This window comes from Somniosus microcephalus, chromosome 5, assembly GCF_052327205.1.
Source record: "Somniosus microcephalus isolate GS21.2 chromosome 5, FLI_Smic_1.0, whole genome shotgun sequence".
Classification (NCBI taxonomy): domain Eukaryota; kingdom Metazoa; phylum Chordata; class Chondrichthyes; order Squaliformes; family Somniosidae; genus Somniosus; species Somniosus microcephalus.
Genome location: NC_140991.1, coordinates 295,528,632 through 295,542,312, shown reverse-complemented (window position 1 = coordinate 295,542,312; position 13,681 = coordinate 295,528,632). Strand labels below are relative to the sequence as shown.

General features: G+C 46.5%; 1 protein-coding gene across 3 annotated transcripts in view; it reads right to left on the bottom strand.

The window, feature by feature from the left end:
- LOC147117818 (MARVEL domain-containing protein 3) overlaps positions 1-12,354 on the bottom strand; it is a 42,606-nt gene extending 30,252 nt beyond the window's left edge. Inside the window, exons 1-3 of one of the 3 annotated variants that reach the window (XM_085989161.1) lie at positions 12,314-12,354; positions 7,708-7,945; positions 1,166-1,341 (exon numbers count right to left, since the gene is read on the bottom strand). In XM_085989161.1, the coding sequence (XP_085845287.1) occupies positions 1,166-1,341; positions 7,708-7,901 (370 nt within the window). In that variant the 5' untranslated portion in view covers positions 7,902-7,945; positions 12,314-12,354. The other 2 variants (XM_085989162.1, XM_085989160.1) reach the window with 2 other exon arrangements.
- Positions 12,355-13,681: the final 1,327 nt, after the last annotated feature.

The following is a 13,681-nucleotide window of genomic DNA, read 5'->3' as shown; positions in this document are numbered from 1 at the left end:
GATCCTTTTGTACTGTCAGAATATGTGGATCTCAACACGAAATCTGATAGGATCGTTGTACTAGAAACATAGAAGATAGGAGCAGGAGTAGGCCATTCGGCCCTTCGAGCCTGCTCCGCCATTCAATGAGATCATGGCTGATCATCCAAATTCAGTACCCTGTCCCTGCCTTCTCCCCATATCCCTTGATCCCTTTAGCCACATCCACATGCTAATATATTATGATGAAATGCAGCTGAATATTTAACCAACAGGACAGATTCCTGTTCCTGGGACTAGGGACAGGGTCACTGGCAAGGCTTGGAAGCTAAGCAGAGCCAGGCCTGGTTAGTACCTGGAGTGGGTGACCATCAGGGAAGACCAGGTGCAGAAGGTCACAGAAGGAGCCCTGAGGAGGGGCGGTTGGTGAGAAGGTCACGGAAGGAGCCCCGGGAGGGGCGGTTGGTGAGCACGCCTGGGCGTTGGGCTGAAGATAGGAGGAATGGTGGAAATGGAATGGCGGCGCGCACAGACACAGCATCTTTGCTTCTCCCAGGACGGTGCTATTTACGTTTAATGTTAATGTTATTTGTACTGGACTCAGGGGAGCTTGCAAGATCACATTTCGTTGTACAATGACAATAAAGTTGAATTATTATTTTCAGCAAACCAGTGTCACAATAAAGCGATCATAGATGGTTTTACATCAAGCGCATCACCTATATTTCTAAGGCAAAAACATTTCGCATATGAATTTTCACAGAATCACAGAAACCCCACACTGCAGATAGAGGCCATTTCGGCCCATCGAGCCTGCACCGACACATATCCCACCCGATCCCCGTAACCCCTACACCAACACATATCCCACCCTATCCCCGTAACCCCACGTATTTAATCCCCCTAACACTAAGGGTCAATTTATCATAGCCAATCAACCTAACCCGCACATCTTTGGACTGTGGGAGGAAACCGGAGCACCCGGAGGAAACCCACGCAAACACGGGGAGAATGTGCAAACTCCACACAGACAGTCGCCCGAGGCCGGATTCGAACCCGGGTCCCTGGCGCTGTGAGGCAACAGTGCTAACCACTATGCCACCGTGCTAAAATGATATAGCAAGCTGCTGCATTTTTTGTTTAAATTTAAGGTCAGCGGTAGGTCAGTAATAATATTTATACATACCTCTTTTTGAGCACAAGTAAGAGCACTTTGTCCCAAAGGACTCTTTTGGGGCAGTGTTGGTTTCTGATGCAGAGTTGTAAAAGGGAGGCGCTGAAGAAGACGGTCTACTGTTTGGTTGAGATGGTGGAGATCTAGCAGTGGGTGGTCTGGAGTAAGATTCTCCTGGTGGATCATGTCTGCAGAAACAGAACATTTTTTAAATTTATATCAGTTTTAAAAGATTTGTAACAGGTTCAAAATTGCCAACTAGGCTGAAGTCGTCTTTTGCATCTGCACTTTTGGAAGAGAGGAGAGTTGAATTGCCGAACAGCCCAATTTAGCAAATCTTTCAGGATCACTGCATAAAATACTGTGGAGTACCGGTATACGAATATAAATGTGTCACGTTGTTAGTTTCGGTTTTGTTTTTATAAAACCCCATCAATAAATAGCTTACTTGTGCCCGATTTTTCATCGGCACTTTTTGCTCATCCCTACTTTTTCTTTTAAAAAAAAAAAAAAGAAAGTCAGTTGGGGTGGGCCAATCCCTTCCCAGAAAATTTTAGTGGCATCTCCCATTTGGAAAGGCACTTGAATGTTTCTGTGAGGCTCGACTTGCCTGGCCCTATACTTAGACCGGCCCATCACTAATTAGATCACTGCCTTTTCTAACACTGCCTCATCCACATATTGTGGTGAGCATGTGCACATGTCCTGATATTCAGTTTAAGAAAAATTAGACAAAACCCAACTTTGAAAAATTTGACGTCGATCTTTGAAGCTTCGCTGGAATCAATCATTCTTTCCAAAAAGCTAACTAGGAAGGAGGAAGCCATTTTGATGAATGCACAATGTATCAATACACTATCGTACCAAAAAGCCATGACTTGCATCACTTCTGAAATCTTCAATTGCCGACATTCTTGGCTTTTTTTATAAATCAAAACACGTTCTACATACAGCTTGACAATGTCGTTACTTTTAATGCAAATCATCCCTAAAGTTTCTGTCAATCACTAGTCAATTAATTCCTCCAAAGTGAAAAATATTGAGATCAGATATACTGCACTAAGATCTTTCCTCTACTAAGTTTTTGTCTAACAGAAATTCTAGTGTTCCTCAAAGAATAAAGAACTTGCATTCATATAGCAACTTTCACATCCTCTGAACATTTCAATTGGCTTCACAAACAGTGAATTACATTGAAATATAGTTACTGTTATATAAGCAAAGGTGATGGCCAATTTGCACACAGCAAGGTTCCACAAACAGCACATGAACAAATGACCAGACATTCTGTATTTGGTGGTGTTGGTAGAGGGATAACTCTTAGTCAAGACACCAAACAGTGTCACTAAATATTTTTATGTCCACCTGAACAGGCAGACAGAACCTAGATTTAACGTCGCATCAGAAAGATAGCACCTCTGACAATAAAGCACTCCTTCAGTACTGCACTGTCAGATCAACCAAGATCATGTGGTCAATACCGTGCTGGAGCTTGAACTCCACCTTCTGACTCAGAGGCAAGGCTACCTACTGAATAATGCCCTAAGCACATCATAAACCACAGATTATTCCCTTTGAATTCACAATGTCACAAGATCTTTTAAATCCCTGCCAAAGATCATATGTACTGTGATCTCCTATACCTTGTAGTTCTACATATTCTTCCATTCCAAAATATATGCATACAAACTGCACAGGGTAGGAAAATAGCATATTGTTCCATACTAAACAAGAGCGTACCCTATATAAAAAAGCAAAACGGCACTGAATCTAAATCCAATAGGTTTTATCACTTCATCTGATTAAGAAAGAGGCTTTGAATTCTCACACACTAAAAAATGTAAATTACTTAATGTTGTGTCGGTACCTTTCTACCTAGGCACAATTTATGACTCAGAACTCAGAGATTCAAACGTGAAGTGCTTTATTGGAATGAAAGGAAGTTCTGGCAAGTTCCGAACAAAGAGAGCTAAACTTAACCGAGAGAATACCCAACCATTTATCTCCTGTGACAGCGCCACCACAGGTGGGAGGAGAACACACAATACATAACATTTCCTCCCCTCTTAAATGGAAGGTCCACATTATTCCTCAATACGTAAGTTACTTTCAATGCACTCAACTAACCTAGGGTAGAGGTAGACTGCCTCAAACCCTGACTTTACCCTGGGGTTTATTCTGCCCCAGTCTTGTGGGTAAGTCATTAAGCCTACAGATCCAAGCGTCTTAGAGGCCGCCGCTCTCTGACAGGATACCGGCGGTCATCGCTGGCTTCCACAGCAGTAGGCATTGACACAGGCCTGGATGGAGAAGGTGCCTGTGTCAGTTGAAAGTCAGGAGTTTGCACAGGTGGAACAGTCTCTTTGAATTCCTGTGTTGGAGAAGAGCACTGTGGCAAAGGATGCTGGTTTGCGGTATCATTCGGAAACAGTTCAGGCCAACCAGCCGTTGGAGCCTCTGTGGCTGTCTCTGCTCCTAGCAACAGTTGATCTGTGTGTCTTTTCCAGACGACGTCCTCAGCAGTCTCAACCGTGTAAGACACAGGGCCCGTCTGCGCAATCACCGTAGCAGGAACCCATTTCGGTCCAGTGTTGTAGTTTCGAGCTAGGACGTGCTCTCCCGGATGAAACCGTCTCTCCTTGGCTCTTTTCTCTCTCTTTTCAACTTGAGCTCGTTGTTGACGATGGACAACCTGTTCTGCCCTTGGAGGTTTGAGTAAGTCAAAACTTGTCCGCAACTGCCTCTTCATCATGAGCGAAGCGGGGGAAGTTTTGGTTGTGGCATGCGGCTCGTTCCTGTAGGACAACAGGAAGCTGTTCAGACGTTGGTGGATTGAGCCCTGACCTTGCGATGCCTTCAAGGAGTGCTTCAAAGTTTGCACGAACCTTTCTGCCTGGCCGTTAGTAGAGGGATGATAGGGCGCAGACCTGATGTGTTGGACACCATTCACATGCAGGAAGGTTGCAAACTCCTGTGATACAAATTGTGGACCATTGTCACTTACGAGCTGTTCCGGTGAGCCATAACGGCTGAACATCTCACCAAGTTTCTCAACTGTTTTCTCTGCCGTGGTAGAACTCATCACAGCGACCTCCAGCCACTTGCTACGAGCGTCCACAACCACCATAAACATCTTCCCTTCGAAAGGACCGGCGAAGTCCACATGTACTCGCTGCCACACTTCTGCAGGCCAATCCCAGGGGTGTAGGGTTGCCAGCTGTGGAACATTCCGGACCCTTTGACATGGGGAACATGTTTTGGCTTTCTCCTCAATATTCCCATCGAGACCTGGCCACCAGAAGTAGCTACTTGCCATTTCCTTCATCCGAACCATCCCACTGTGGCCTGTATGAAGTTGTTGCAGTATAGGTTCCCTCAGAGGTGGCGGAATGATGACATGGCGTCCCCAAAGAAGACAACCTGCCTGGACGGAGAGCTCATTTCTTTTTGAAACGTAAGGTTTCAAACTAGGAGAATCTCCTATCGCTCTCCCTCGAATGACATCGTCCATTACCTCAGACAGGACTGGATCATTGCGGGTGTACCTTCGCACCTGAACTGCAGTGACAGGTGCGCCCTCCACTTGTCTAAAGTGGAAGATGTCTATCTGACGAGGCTCTGGGGGAGTAACGGGCAAGGGTAGCCTCGAGAGACCGTCTGCATTGCCGTGCAAGTCTGATTTGCGATATTTGATGTCATATGTGTGTCCTGACAACAGTAAAGCCCACCTTTGCATCCTGCTTGCAGCGAGAGACGGAATTCCGGTGTGGGGCCCGAAGATTGAAGTCAATGGACGGTGGTCTGTCAGGAGTGTGAACCTTCTCCCAAACAGGTACTGATGAAATTTTCGAATTCCAAAAACGATTCCCAAGGCCTTGCGCTCGATCTGCGCATAGTTACTCTCGGCCTTGTTCAAGGTGCGTGATGCGAAGGCGATAGGTTTCTCTTCACCCGAAGGCATGATGTGGGATATGACTGCTCCCACACGATATGGTGATGCATCACATGCTAGCTGCACGGGTAGCTTTGGGTCGAAGTGTGTCAGGACCTCCGAATTCAGCAATGCTTTCTTTGCTTGGGCGAAAGCTTCGTTGCACAGTTCAGTCCATTTCCATGTTTTGCCGTGACATAGCAACTGATGTAACGGCTTCAGCAATGTTGCTAAGTCTGGAATAAACTTCCCATAGTAGTTAAGTAGCCCCAGAAATGAACGTAACTGGCTCACATTCTGGGGTGCTGGGGCCTCCACGATCGCCTTGACCTTTGGCGGCGCCTTATGCAGGCCAGTAGCGTCAATCACATGCCTCAGGTACTCAACTGAAGACTGAAAGAATTCACATTTGTCTTTACGAACTCCGAGTCCGTACTCTTTCAGTCGTTGTAGTGTCGCATCCAAGTTCAGAAGATGATCCTCCTCATTTGTCCCAGTGACAAGGATGTCGTCCAGGTAGCACTGGACTCCTGGCAGTCCACTCAAAATCTGATCCATTGCCCTTTGGAATAGAGCAGGGGCCGACGTAATTCCAAACGGAAGGCGGCAGTACCTGTATAGCCCCTTGTGTGTCACAATTGTCAGCAGCTCCTTTGATTTGTCATCGACATGCATTTGTAGATAAGCCTGGCATAAGTCTATTTTGCTGAACTTTTGCCCTCCGGCCAGGCCCGTAAAAAGATCATCAATGAGGGGAAGAGGGTACTGTTCCGCAGACAGCACCGGGTTAATAGTCACTTTAAAATCCCCGCAGATTCGAACAGATCCATCCTTTTTCAGGACAGGAACAATGGGTGTGGCCCATTTGCTCATGCTCACAGGCTCTAGGACTCCATTCTCGACTAAGGCCTCCAAGTTAGCCTCAACTTTTGGCCTAATTGCATAGGGTACAGGTCGGGCTTTGTGAAACTTCGGCTTGCTGTCAGGTTTAATGTCCAGTCTCACGCTGATCTTTTTCATGCTCCCAAGTTCCCCATTGAAGAGTTCTGCATGTTTGTTTAACATTGCAGTCAGACCCGACTCTCCTTTTGACATCATGCGGACTGCAGGCCAGTCCAGCGTGATTTTCTCTAGCCACGCACGTCCCAGTAGCGATGGGTAATTTCCCTTTACCACATATAGTGGCAGTTTTGCAGTCTGTCCATTCAATTTAACTGTCACCTCAATGACGCCTCTCATTGCCACAGGTTCGCCGGTATACGTCTTTAGCACAATGTTTGTTGGCTGAAGGGTAAGATGCTTTAGCATTTTGTTGTAGACAGTGTCTGAAACAAGGGACACAGCCACGCGCCTGTGTCCACCTCCATCCGCACTGATTGTCCCTCCACCAGTGGTGACACCCAGTAGCCATTTGAACCACCTGCAACCGTCAGTATGTGCACCTCTTCCCCCTCAGAGGTGTCGCTCCCCTCTGTTTTGCTTGTTCCATCATACTGCACTGAATGAACACTCTTTTTCCTCTCTTGTCCAAATACAGACATTTTGCTTCCATGCTTCCCAGCTCTGTCTGTTCTTTTTTTTACCTCTACAGGCGCGTTCAATGTGACCCTTTTTGCCACAATTTCGGCATTCCAGCTCCGTACACCAGCAGTCATTAGCGTGATGGCCCGTTTTCCCACAACGGTAACATGTGCCGTTCCGCGCACCTTTAGGCTCAGACGACACCTTGTGAACTCTCCCTGTTGAACTCAACTGGTGAGCCTCCTTTTCCGCCATCTCCATGGAGACAGTAACTTCAATGGCCTTTTCAAGAGTAAGGTTGTCCTCAGTAAGAAGGCGCTTCAGTGTGGCTGCATTTTGCAGACCACACACAAGTCTGTCTCTAATGGTGTCATTCAGCACCTCCTTGAACTGGCAGTGTTCCGACAATCTTTTTAAAGCAGCAATAAACATCGTCACTGATTCCCCCTCCTCTTGATTCTGTTTGTGAAATCTAAATCTCTCAGCAATAACCAGAGGTTTTGGTGAAAAATGTGCTCCAAGAATTTCCACTAGTTGCTTATATGTTTTAGTTCCTGGCTTATCTGGCTGCACGAGGCTGCGAAGTAAATTGAAACTCTTCGGCCCGATTACACTCAAAAAGGTAGGCACGACCTTTTCATTTGCCACTGCATTCGCCAATACAAAATAGTCAAAACGTTCCGTATATGCGCTTCATTGCTCCACATTTTCATCAAAATCACCGATGTTTCCTAATATAGTAGCCATCTCACGTTTCAAATTAAATATTCTGTTTACTCACTGCACCCGTAACGTACGCAGATTCATCCGCTCCTCGTTGCCACTTGTTGTGTCGGTACCTTTCTACCTAGGCACAATTTATGACTGAGAACTCAGAGATTCAAACATGAAGTGCTTTATTGGAATGAAAGGAAGTTCTGGCAAGTTCCGAACAAAGAGAGTTAAACTTAACCGAGAGAATACCCAACCATTTATCTCCTGTGACAGTGCCACCACAGGTGGGAGGAGAACACACAATACATAACACTTAATGTTATTTGCTTATTAAAATAAAGAATGTGTCACATGATGGGATGGAAAACCATTATAAAATAGAATATACCTTTCACTAGAAGGGTACGATTGCCGAGAAGGATATGGTTTGCTTTGGTGAGACTCTCTGGGATCTTCTCTGCTACGCCTACCAGTGTGATTACTCCCACCATTCAAACGGTCTTGATGTCTTCTTTCTCGATGTGGTCTATTCGAGGGTCGACTTCCGTCAGAATTTCTTGCAACTTTATTTGAATCAGACATTTTGCAGCTTCATTTGTTCCCAGGTCTACACATCAAATCTGAAGCTGAAAGTACATTTATCAAAAACTATGAGAAAAGGAGCAAACTTACTTTGGTGTAAGATTTTAAAACTTTTCATAATTATTACAGAAAGGCTAGCGCAAAACATTACTAGTGAAATTGGTTCCAAAAAATGTTAATTCTTCTATATTCAGGAGTACAACTGAAATATTTGCAGTGTGCCAAATACATCTCCATATTCTACATATGGCAAAGGAACTTTGCACAGTCCACCATAAAAATATCTTCATTCCCATTTTATTAATAAAATATTTGCTTTTCATTAAGCAGATAATTTTGTCATGGTGACAAATTTAACATCTGCAAACTATATACAAAAGCAATCTATACAGTAATCTCTATACACAGAGATAAAGAGTGGCCAAAATACAACTGATACCGCTTATCAAAGACAAGAAACAATGTATAGTGACTAGCTGTAGCGCTGCAATGTGAGTAAACATACTGGGACTAGGGACAGGGTCACTGGCAAGGCTTGGAAGCTAAGTAGAGCCAGGCCTGGTTAGTACCTGGAGGGGGGAAGACTAGGTGCAGAAGGTCACAGGATGGAGGGGCGGTTGGTGAGAAGGTCACGGAAGGAGCCCCGGGAGGGGCGGCTGGTGAGCAGGCCTGGGCGTTGGGCTGAAGATTGTCAGACAGGAGGAATGGTGGAAATGGAATGGCGGCGCGCACAGACGCAGCGGCTTTGCTTCTCCCAGGATGGTGCTATTTACGTTTAATGTTAATGTTATTTGTACTGGACTCATGGGAGCTTGCAAGATCACATTTCATTGTACAATGACAATAAAGTTGAATTATTATTATTATACAGATAGTGCACGGCAAGAGTAGGAGGATTTCATTTGCAATAGTGGCATTTACTTAAATGTGCAGAACTTGAAGTAACATTAGATACAGCTGGAATGTTAAAGAGCTTTTCTACAAGGCACTTAAGTGACAGTGGACTTCAACATGGCTGACTCCTCTGGAATAATAGAGATTGGAAAAGGATGTCAATCCCACTAATTCAGAAATATGTAGTCAGCTAAGCGACTCTCTGGCAACCTCCTAACTGGAAATGTCGCATTTCTAAGTGTTGTGGGAAGGTATTAAAAGCAAGATTCCTCCCAACTAAATTAGGGGAAAGGAACTTGGCAGTAAATCACTTTGGTGTAGACAGAGTACTTCTGCTGCAAAAGCAATGATCCCCTTTAAGTGTCATAAAATTCCTTTAAAAATTCCTTTGAAAATGTTGGTACAGGTAGACTACCCTTTATCCGAACTTCCAAAAACCGAAACCCTCTAAAAACCGAAGGTTTTTTCGTTCAGCGTAAGTCGTGCGCACGACATGACCAGAGTGGCGCACGACTTACGCTGAGCAGGGCAGAGGGTCACTGAGTTCCCTCCTGGGTAGGAGATTGCAGGCCGAGCCGGGCAGTGTGAAGGAGGTATACCGGGAGAGTGAACCCAACAATACAGCGGCCCGTCCGATAGCTGCAGCGGCCTGTCCGATATTCTTTTCTCCCCCCCCGACCCCCGACCCCCCGCCGACCCCCACCCTTTCGGATAAGGGATAGTGTATCCTTTACCCGCACTTCCGAAAACCGAAATCCTCTGAAAACCGAAAGTGTTTTCGTTCAGCGTAAGTCGTGCGCACGACCCCGACCCCCGCCGACCCCCACCCCCGACCCCCCGCCGACCCCGACCCCCACCGACCCCGAACCCCCGCCGACCCCGACCCCCCCCCACCGACCCCCACCAAATTTCCCAGTCTTATAAAATACCTTCCGAAATCCGAAATTTTCCGAAAACCGAAACACGGCTGGTCCCGAGGTTTTCGGATAAAGGATAGTCTACCTGTACTGTGTTTAATAAAAATTTTCCAATTGAAAATGCAATCAAGCTTTGGTCTTCCTGAACTGTCACAAACAGTAATCTTTAAAGACTTCACAAAGAATGATTACATTTGAGTGATTGCTGGAAATGTGAATGCTGCAAATACTAGAATCCAGAATGTAATATCTCTTTTAAATTACATCAGGGATTGTTACTTATAGTTTATTTCACAGATTTTAAAATCGCTCCACCATCGGTGGCCGTGCAGTCAGCTGCCAAGACTCCAAGCTCTGGGATTTCCTCCCGAATCCTCTCCGCCTCTACCTCTCTCTCCTCCTTTACCATGCTCCTTAAAACCTAACTCTTTGACCAAGCTTTTGCTCATCTGCCCTAATATCTCCTTATACGGTTCTCAAAATCAGCAATATTATCATAGGATTGTAATCAATCAGCTTTTTCTATATGTTAATGTGTTTTTAATTATTTGTTTTTATTTTCATTTTTGGTAGATCAACTGTAGATGAGATTGTCCAAGATCTATGATACAGCAAATTCAGGTTATATCATAGAATGGTTACAGCACAGGAGGAGGCCATTCAGCCCTTCCAGCCCGTGCCGGCTCTCTACAAGAGCACTTCAGCTAGTCCCACTCCCCGCCCTTTCCCCCGTAGCCCTGCAAATTTTTTTCCCTCAGGTACTTATCCAATTCCCTTTTCAAAGCCACGATTGAATCTGCCTCCTTTCAGGCAGCGCATTCCAGATCGTGACCACTCGCTGCGTAAAAATGTTTTCCCTCATGTCGCCTTTGGTTTTACGGTCTTTCGGTTTTATTCCTGTTCAAGGTGAGGAAATCTACATATTATAAGGGGTTAATTTCAGGTGCTTGCTGGGTAAAAGTTTTCAGACTTGACACCGGTCAAGAGTCGATGTGTAACTAGAGCTATTGCACGTACTTGGATTACAACCAAGAACAGATGTCTGCCCACCTAATGAGAATGTAGAAGAGAAACAATGGGTTCCTTTGAAGTACCCAGTGACCTGACAACTTGCGACCGTAAGCAAACCTACCCTCCCAATACATGATTAAGATTAAAGAGGACCTCCGGTTACACGATTCATGCCCTGTTATAGATTAACGGTTGATTTATGTGTCCAGGATCCTTCTGTCAATATGTCATAAGACCTGATGATTAATCTAAAATGTATCCTGATTGAGGAACAAAGGAATGTCAATCAAACTTGTTTGTTACACTGTATAAATATGGAACGCTTACACTGTATCATTGGAATAGTAGCCTCACCCCTTGAGTGGAGGTACTGATTCCCCTTGCAAAAGAAATAAAAGGCCTGTCCGTCTGACAAATCCAAGAGTGTATTGAGTCATTACCCAGAGCTAAGAAGTAAGGCACTTCAACAAAGGGCATTCTCCCACTTCCTAGCAAAGAACAATACTGGCGGAGGATGGCTTTCGCGGTCGGTCACCCAGCCCATCTTTAAAGCGCCCGCAAATATTTGAAAGGGGGCTAGAAATGATTTACGGGCGGTATCGAATCGGCTGCCCGTTATACGCAGTGCCTCGGGCAGGCGGCCCAGTACCATCCGTTTTGCGCCACCACCCCAGACGAATTTCTGGACCAGGGATTTTCTGCACTGTCCCCAGTAGGCAGGTAGCGTCACATTCCCCTTCAGGGAAGAAAAGTAGTTTTCCAGTCGAAAAGAAAATGCGAGGAATAACCATTGTAGTGCAGTAAATATAGGCGCTGCATTGAAGGGTGGGGAGCGTTAATGTACGGCGCAGGGGCAGAGTTTAGAGGAAGCGGACGGCAGGTTAGGTAACAAGGTGAGAGCAAAATATCCTCAATATGGAGCGGGCCCGACACACGGAAGAAGGGCCGGTTTCACATTCGGCGGCGGAGACCGTGGACTCTCCCGGTCGCAGGTGAATCACAGAATGAGCCAACACAGGACAAGACAAGACAGGTCAAGACAAGGCCACTCGGCCCGCCGTGCCTGTGCTGGGAGATTCACACACAAAAAACTTATCGTCAGTAACCCAACTTTTACACCCCATTTAAACTACCATCGAAATCTCAAATGTGTGTATATACATATATATAAATAAACAAAGTGAAGATAAAAGGGAGGAAAAACAAAAGATTATCCAACCTCAGCTCAAACCGAGATAAAGCCAGCGCCTTTCAGCAACAGAGTCTCTTGTCTGAAGACCGAAACCAGGAGAATGGGAGGTAAACAGCAGAGGGCGGGAGGGCGACTGGTTTATCGGGTTCTTCCAGATTGTTTGGGCAACGCTCCAACTCAGCAAGTGACGTGAGGAGTTTACCACGGCCGAAAGACATTCCGATTAAAACAAAAGGAGAGCTTGAAGTCAACTCCGTTTAAAAAAAAAAGAAATCCCCACAGATTTTAGTTTTGTAGATTAATTATTAAACCAGCAAACCAAACACATGCCCCCCAAACAGGAGAGAAGCGATTCTTTAAACGGAATGTGGCAGTGCTTTGTTCCTGAAGTCGCTCACCTGAATCTTTCTCCTTCTCGCTCTCGCTCCGTGCCCCTACAGGTAGAGGGCGGCTATTGTCTTGCAACAACAGCAACTTGCATTTATATAGCACCTTTAACATCAGTATTAGGAGCAGGAGTAGGCCATAAGGACCCTCGAGTCTGCTCCGCCATTCAATAAGATCAGGGCTGATCTTCAACCTCAACTCCACCTTTCCGCCCGATCCCCATATTACATTGGATTACATAGGATATACAGCACAGAAACAGGCCATTTGGCCCAACCAGTCCATGCGGCGTTTATGCTCCACACGAGCCTTTTCCCGTCTTTCCTCATCCAAATCTATCAGCATAACCCTCTATTCCCTTCTTCACGTCAACTCAAATTTCTCTCCATGGATGTTGCCTGACCTGCTGAGTTTTTCCAGCATTTTCTGTTGTTATTTCCTCATATGCTTGTCCAGCCTCCCCTTAAATGCAACTATACTATTCGCTTCAACCACTCCCTGTGGTAGCGAGTTCCACATTCTCACCACTCTCTGGGTAAAGAAGTTTTTTCTGAATTCCCTATTGGATTTCTTGGTGACTATCTTATAATGATGGCCTCTAGTTTTGCTCTTCCCTACAAGTGGAAACACTCTCTGGCCTAGAAATTCAGTGGCCTGCGCCACCAGTTTGCACCCAAAGAGGGCACTCAGTGGCTTTTGCGCCACTGGCAACACCTACCGCGATATTTAGCGGGGCGCTAATGGCGGCGTTAGCCTGTAGCGCTGCGCCGCCACCGATGGCATCATCGGTGTGCGCAGCGCCCCGCTATCGCCCCTATGGCCATATTTGGTCGCGCCCGCCTCTTCAGCGCCGGCCGCAAATAGCGACCGGTACACAGGGGCCTACCTGTGGCGGTAGTGGCGCTAGTTAAGGTGGAGGTGCGGCCGGCCGCTTTTTCGGCGCCCGCCTGCCCGCACCTCCGTCCCCGGCCTCCTACAACCCCCCCCCGCGGCATTGCCAGCTGTTTCCCGAGAGCCCGGCACTTCTCCTTGGTGCCGGGCTCATTTGCCGGCACTCGCGAGCGGGGATCGCGCTGTTGCAGGCACCTCCCCCTTAACAGTGGGAGGAAGGCCTGCAGTACCGCAGCATGCCGTGCCGCAGCGTGTGGCGCTGCGGCCCTTAGCGCGCCGATATTCAGTTTCAGCGCCTCAAGCGGGGCGTGGGAAGCCTCGTTTAGCTTCCATTTGGGGCGCAGAAACTGAATATCCCGATGGCGCAAGTGGCTCCGCACGCAGCGGTAATTCTGGCGCCCAGGCGAGCTTGGCGCCCCAAACTGAATTTTTAGCCCTCTGTGTCTACTCTATCAAAACCTTTCATAATTTTAAAGACCTCTATTAGG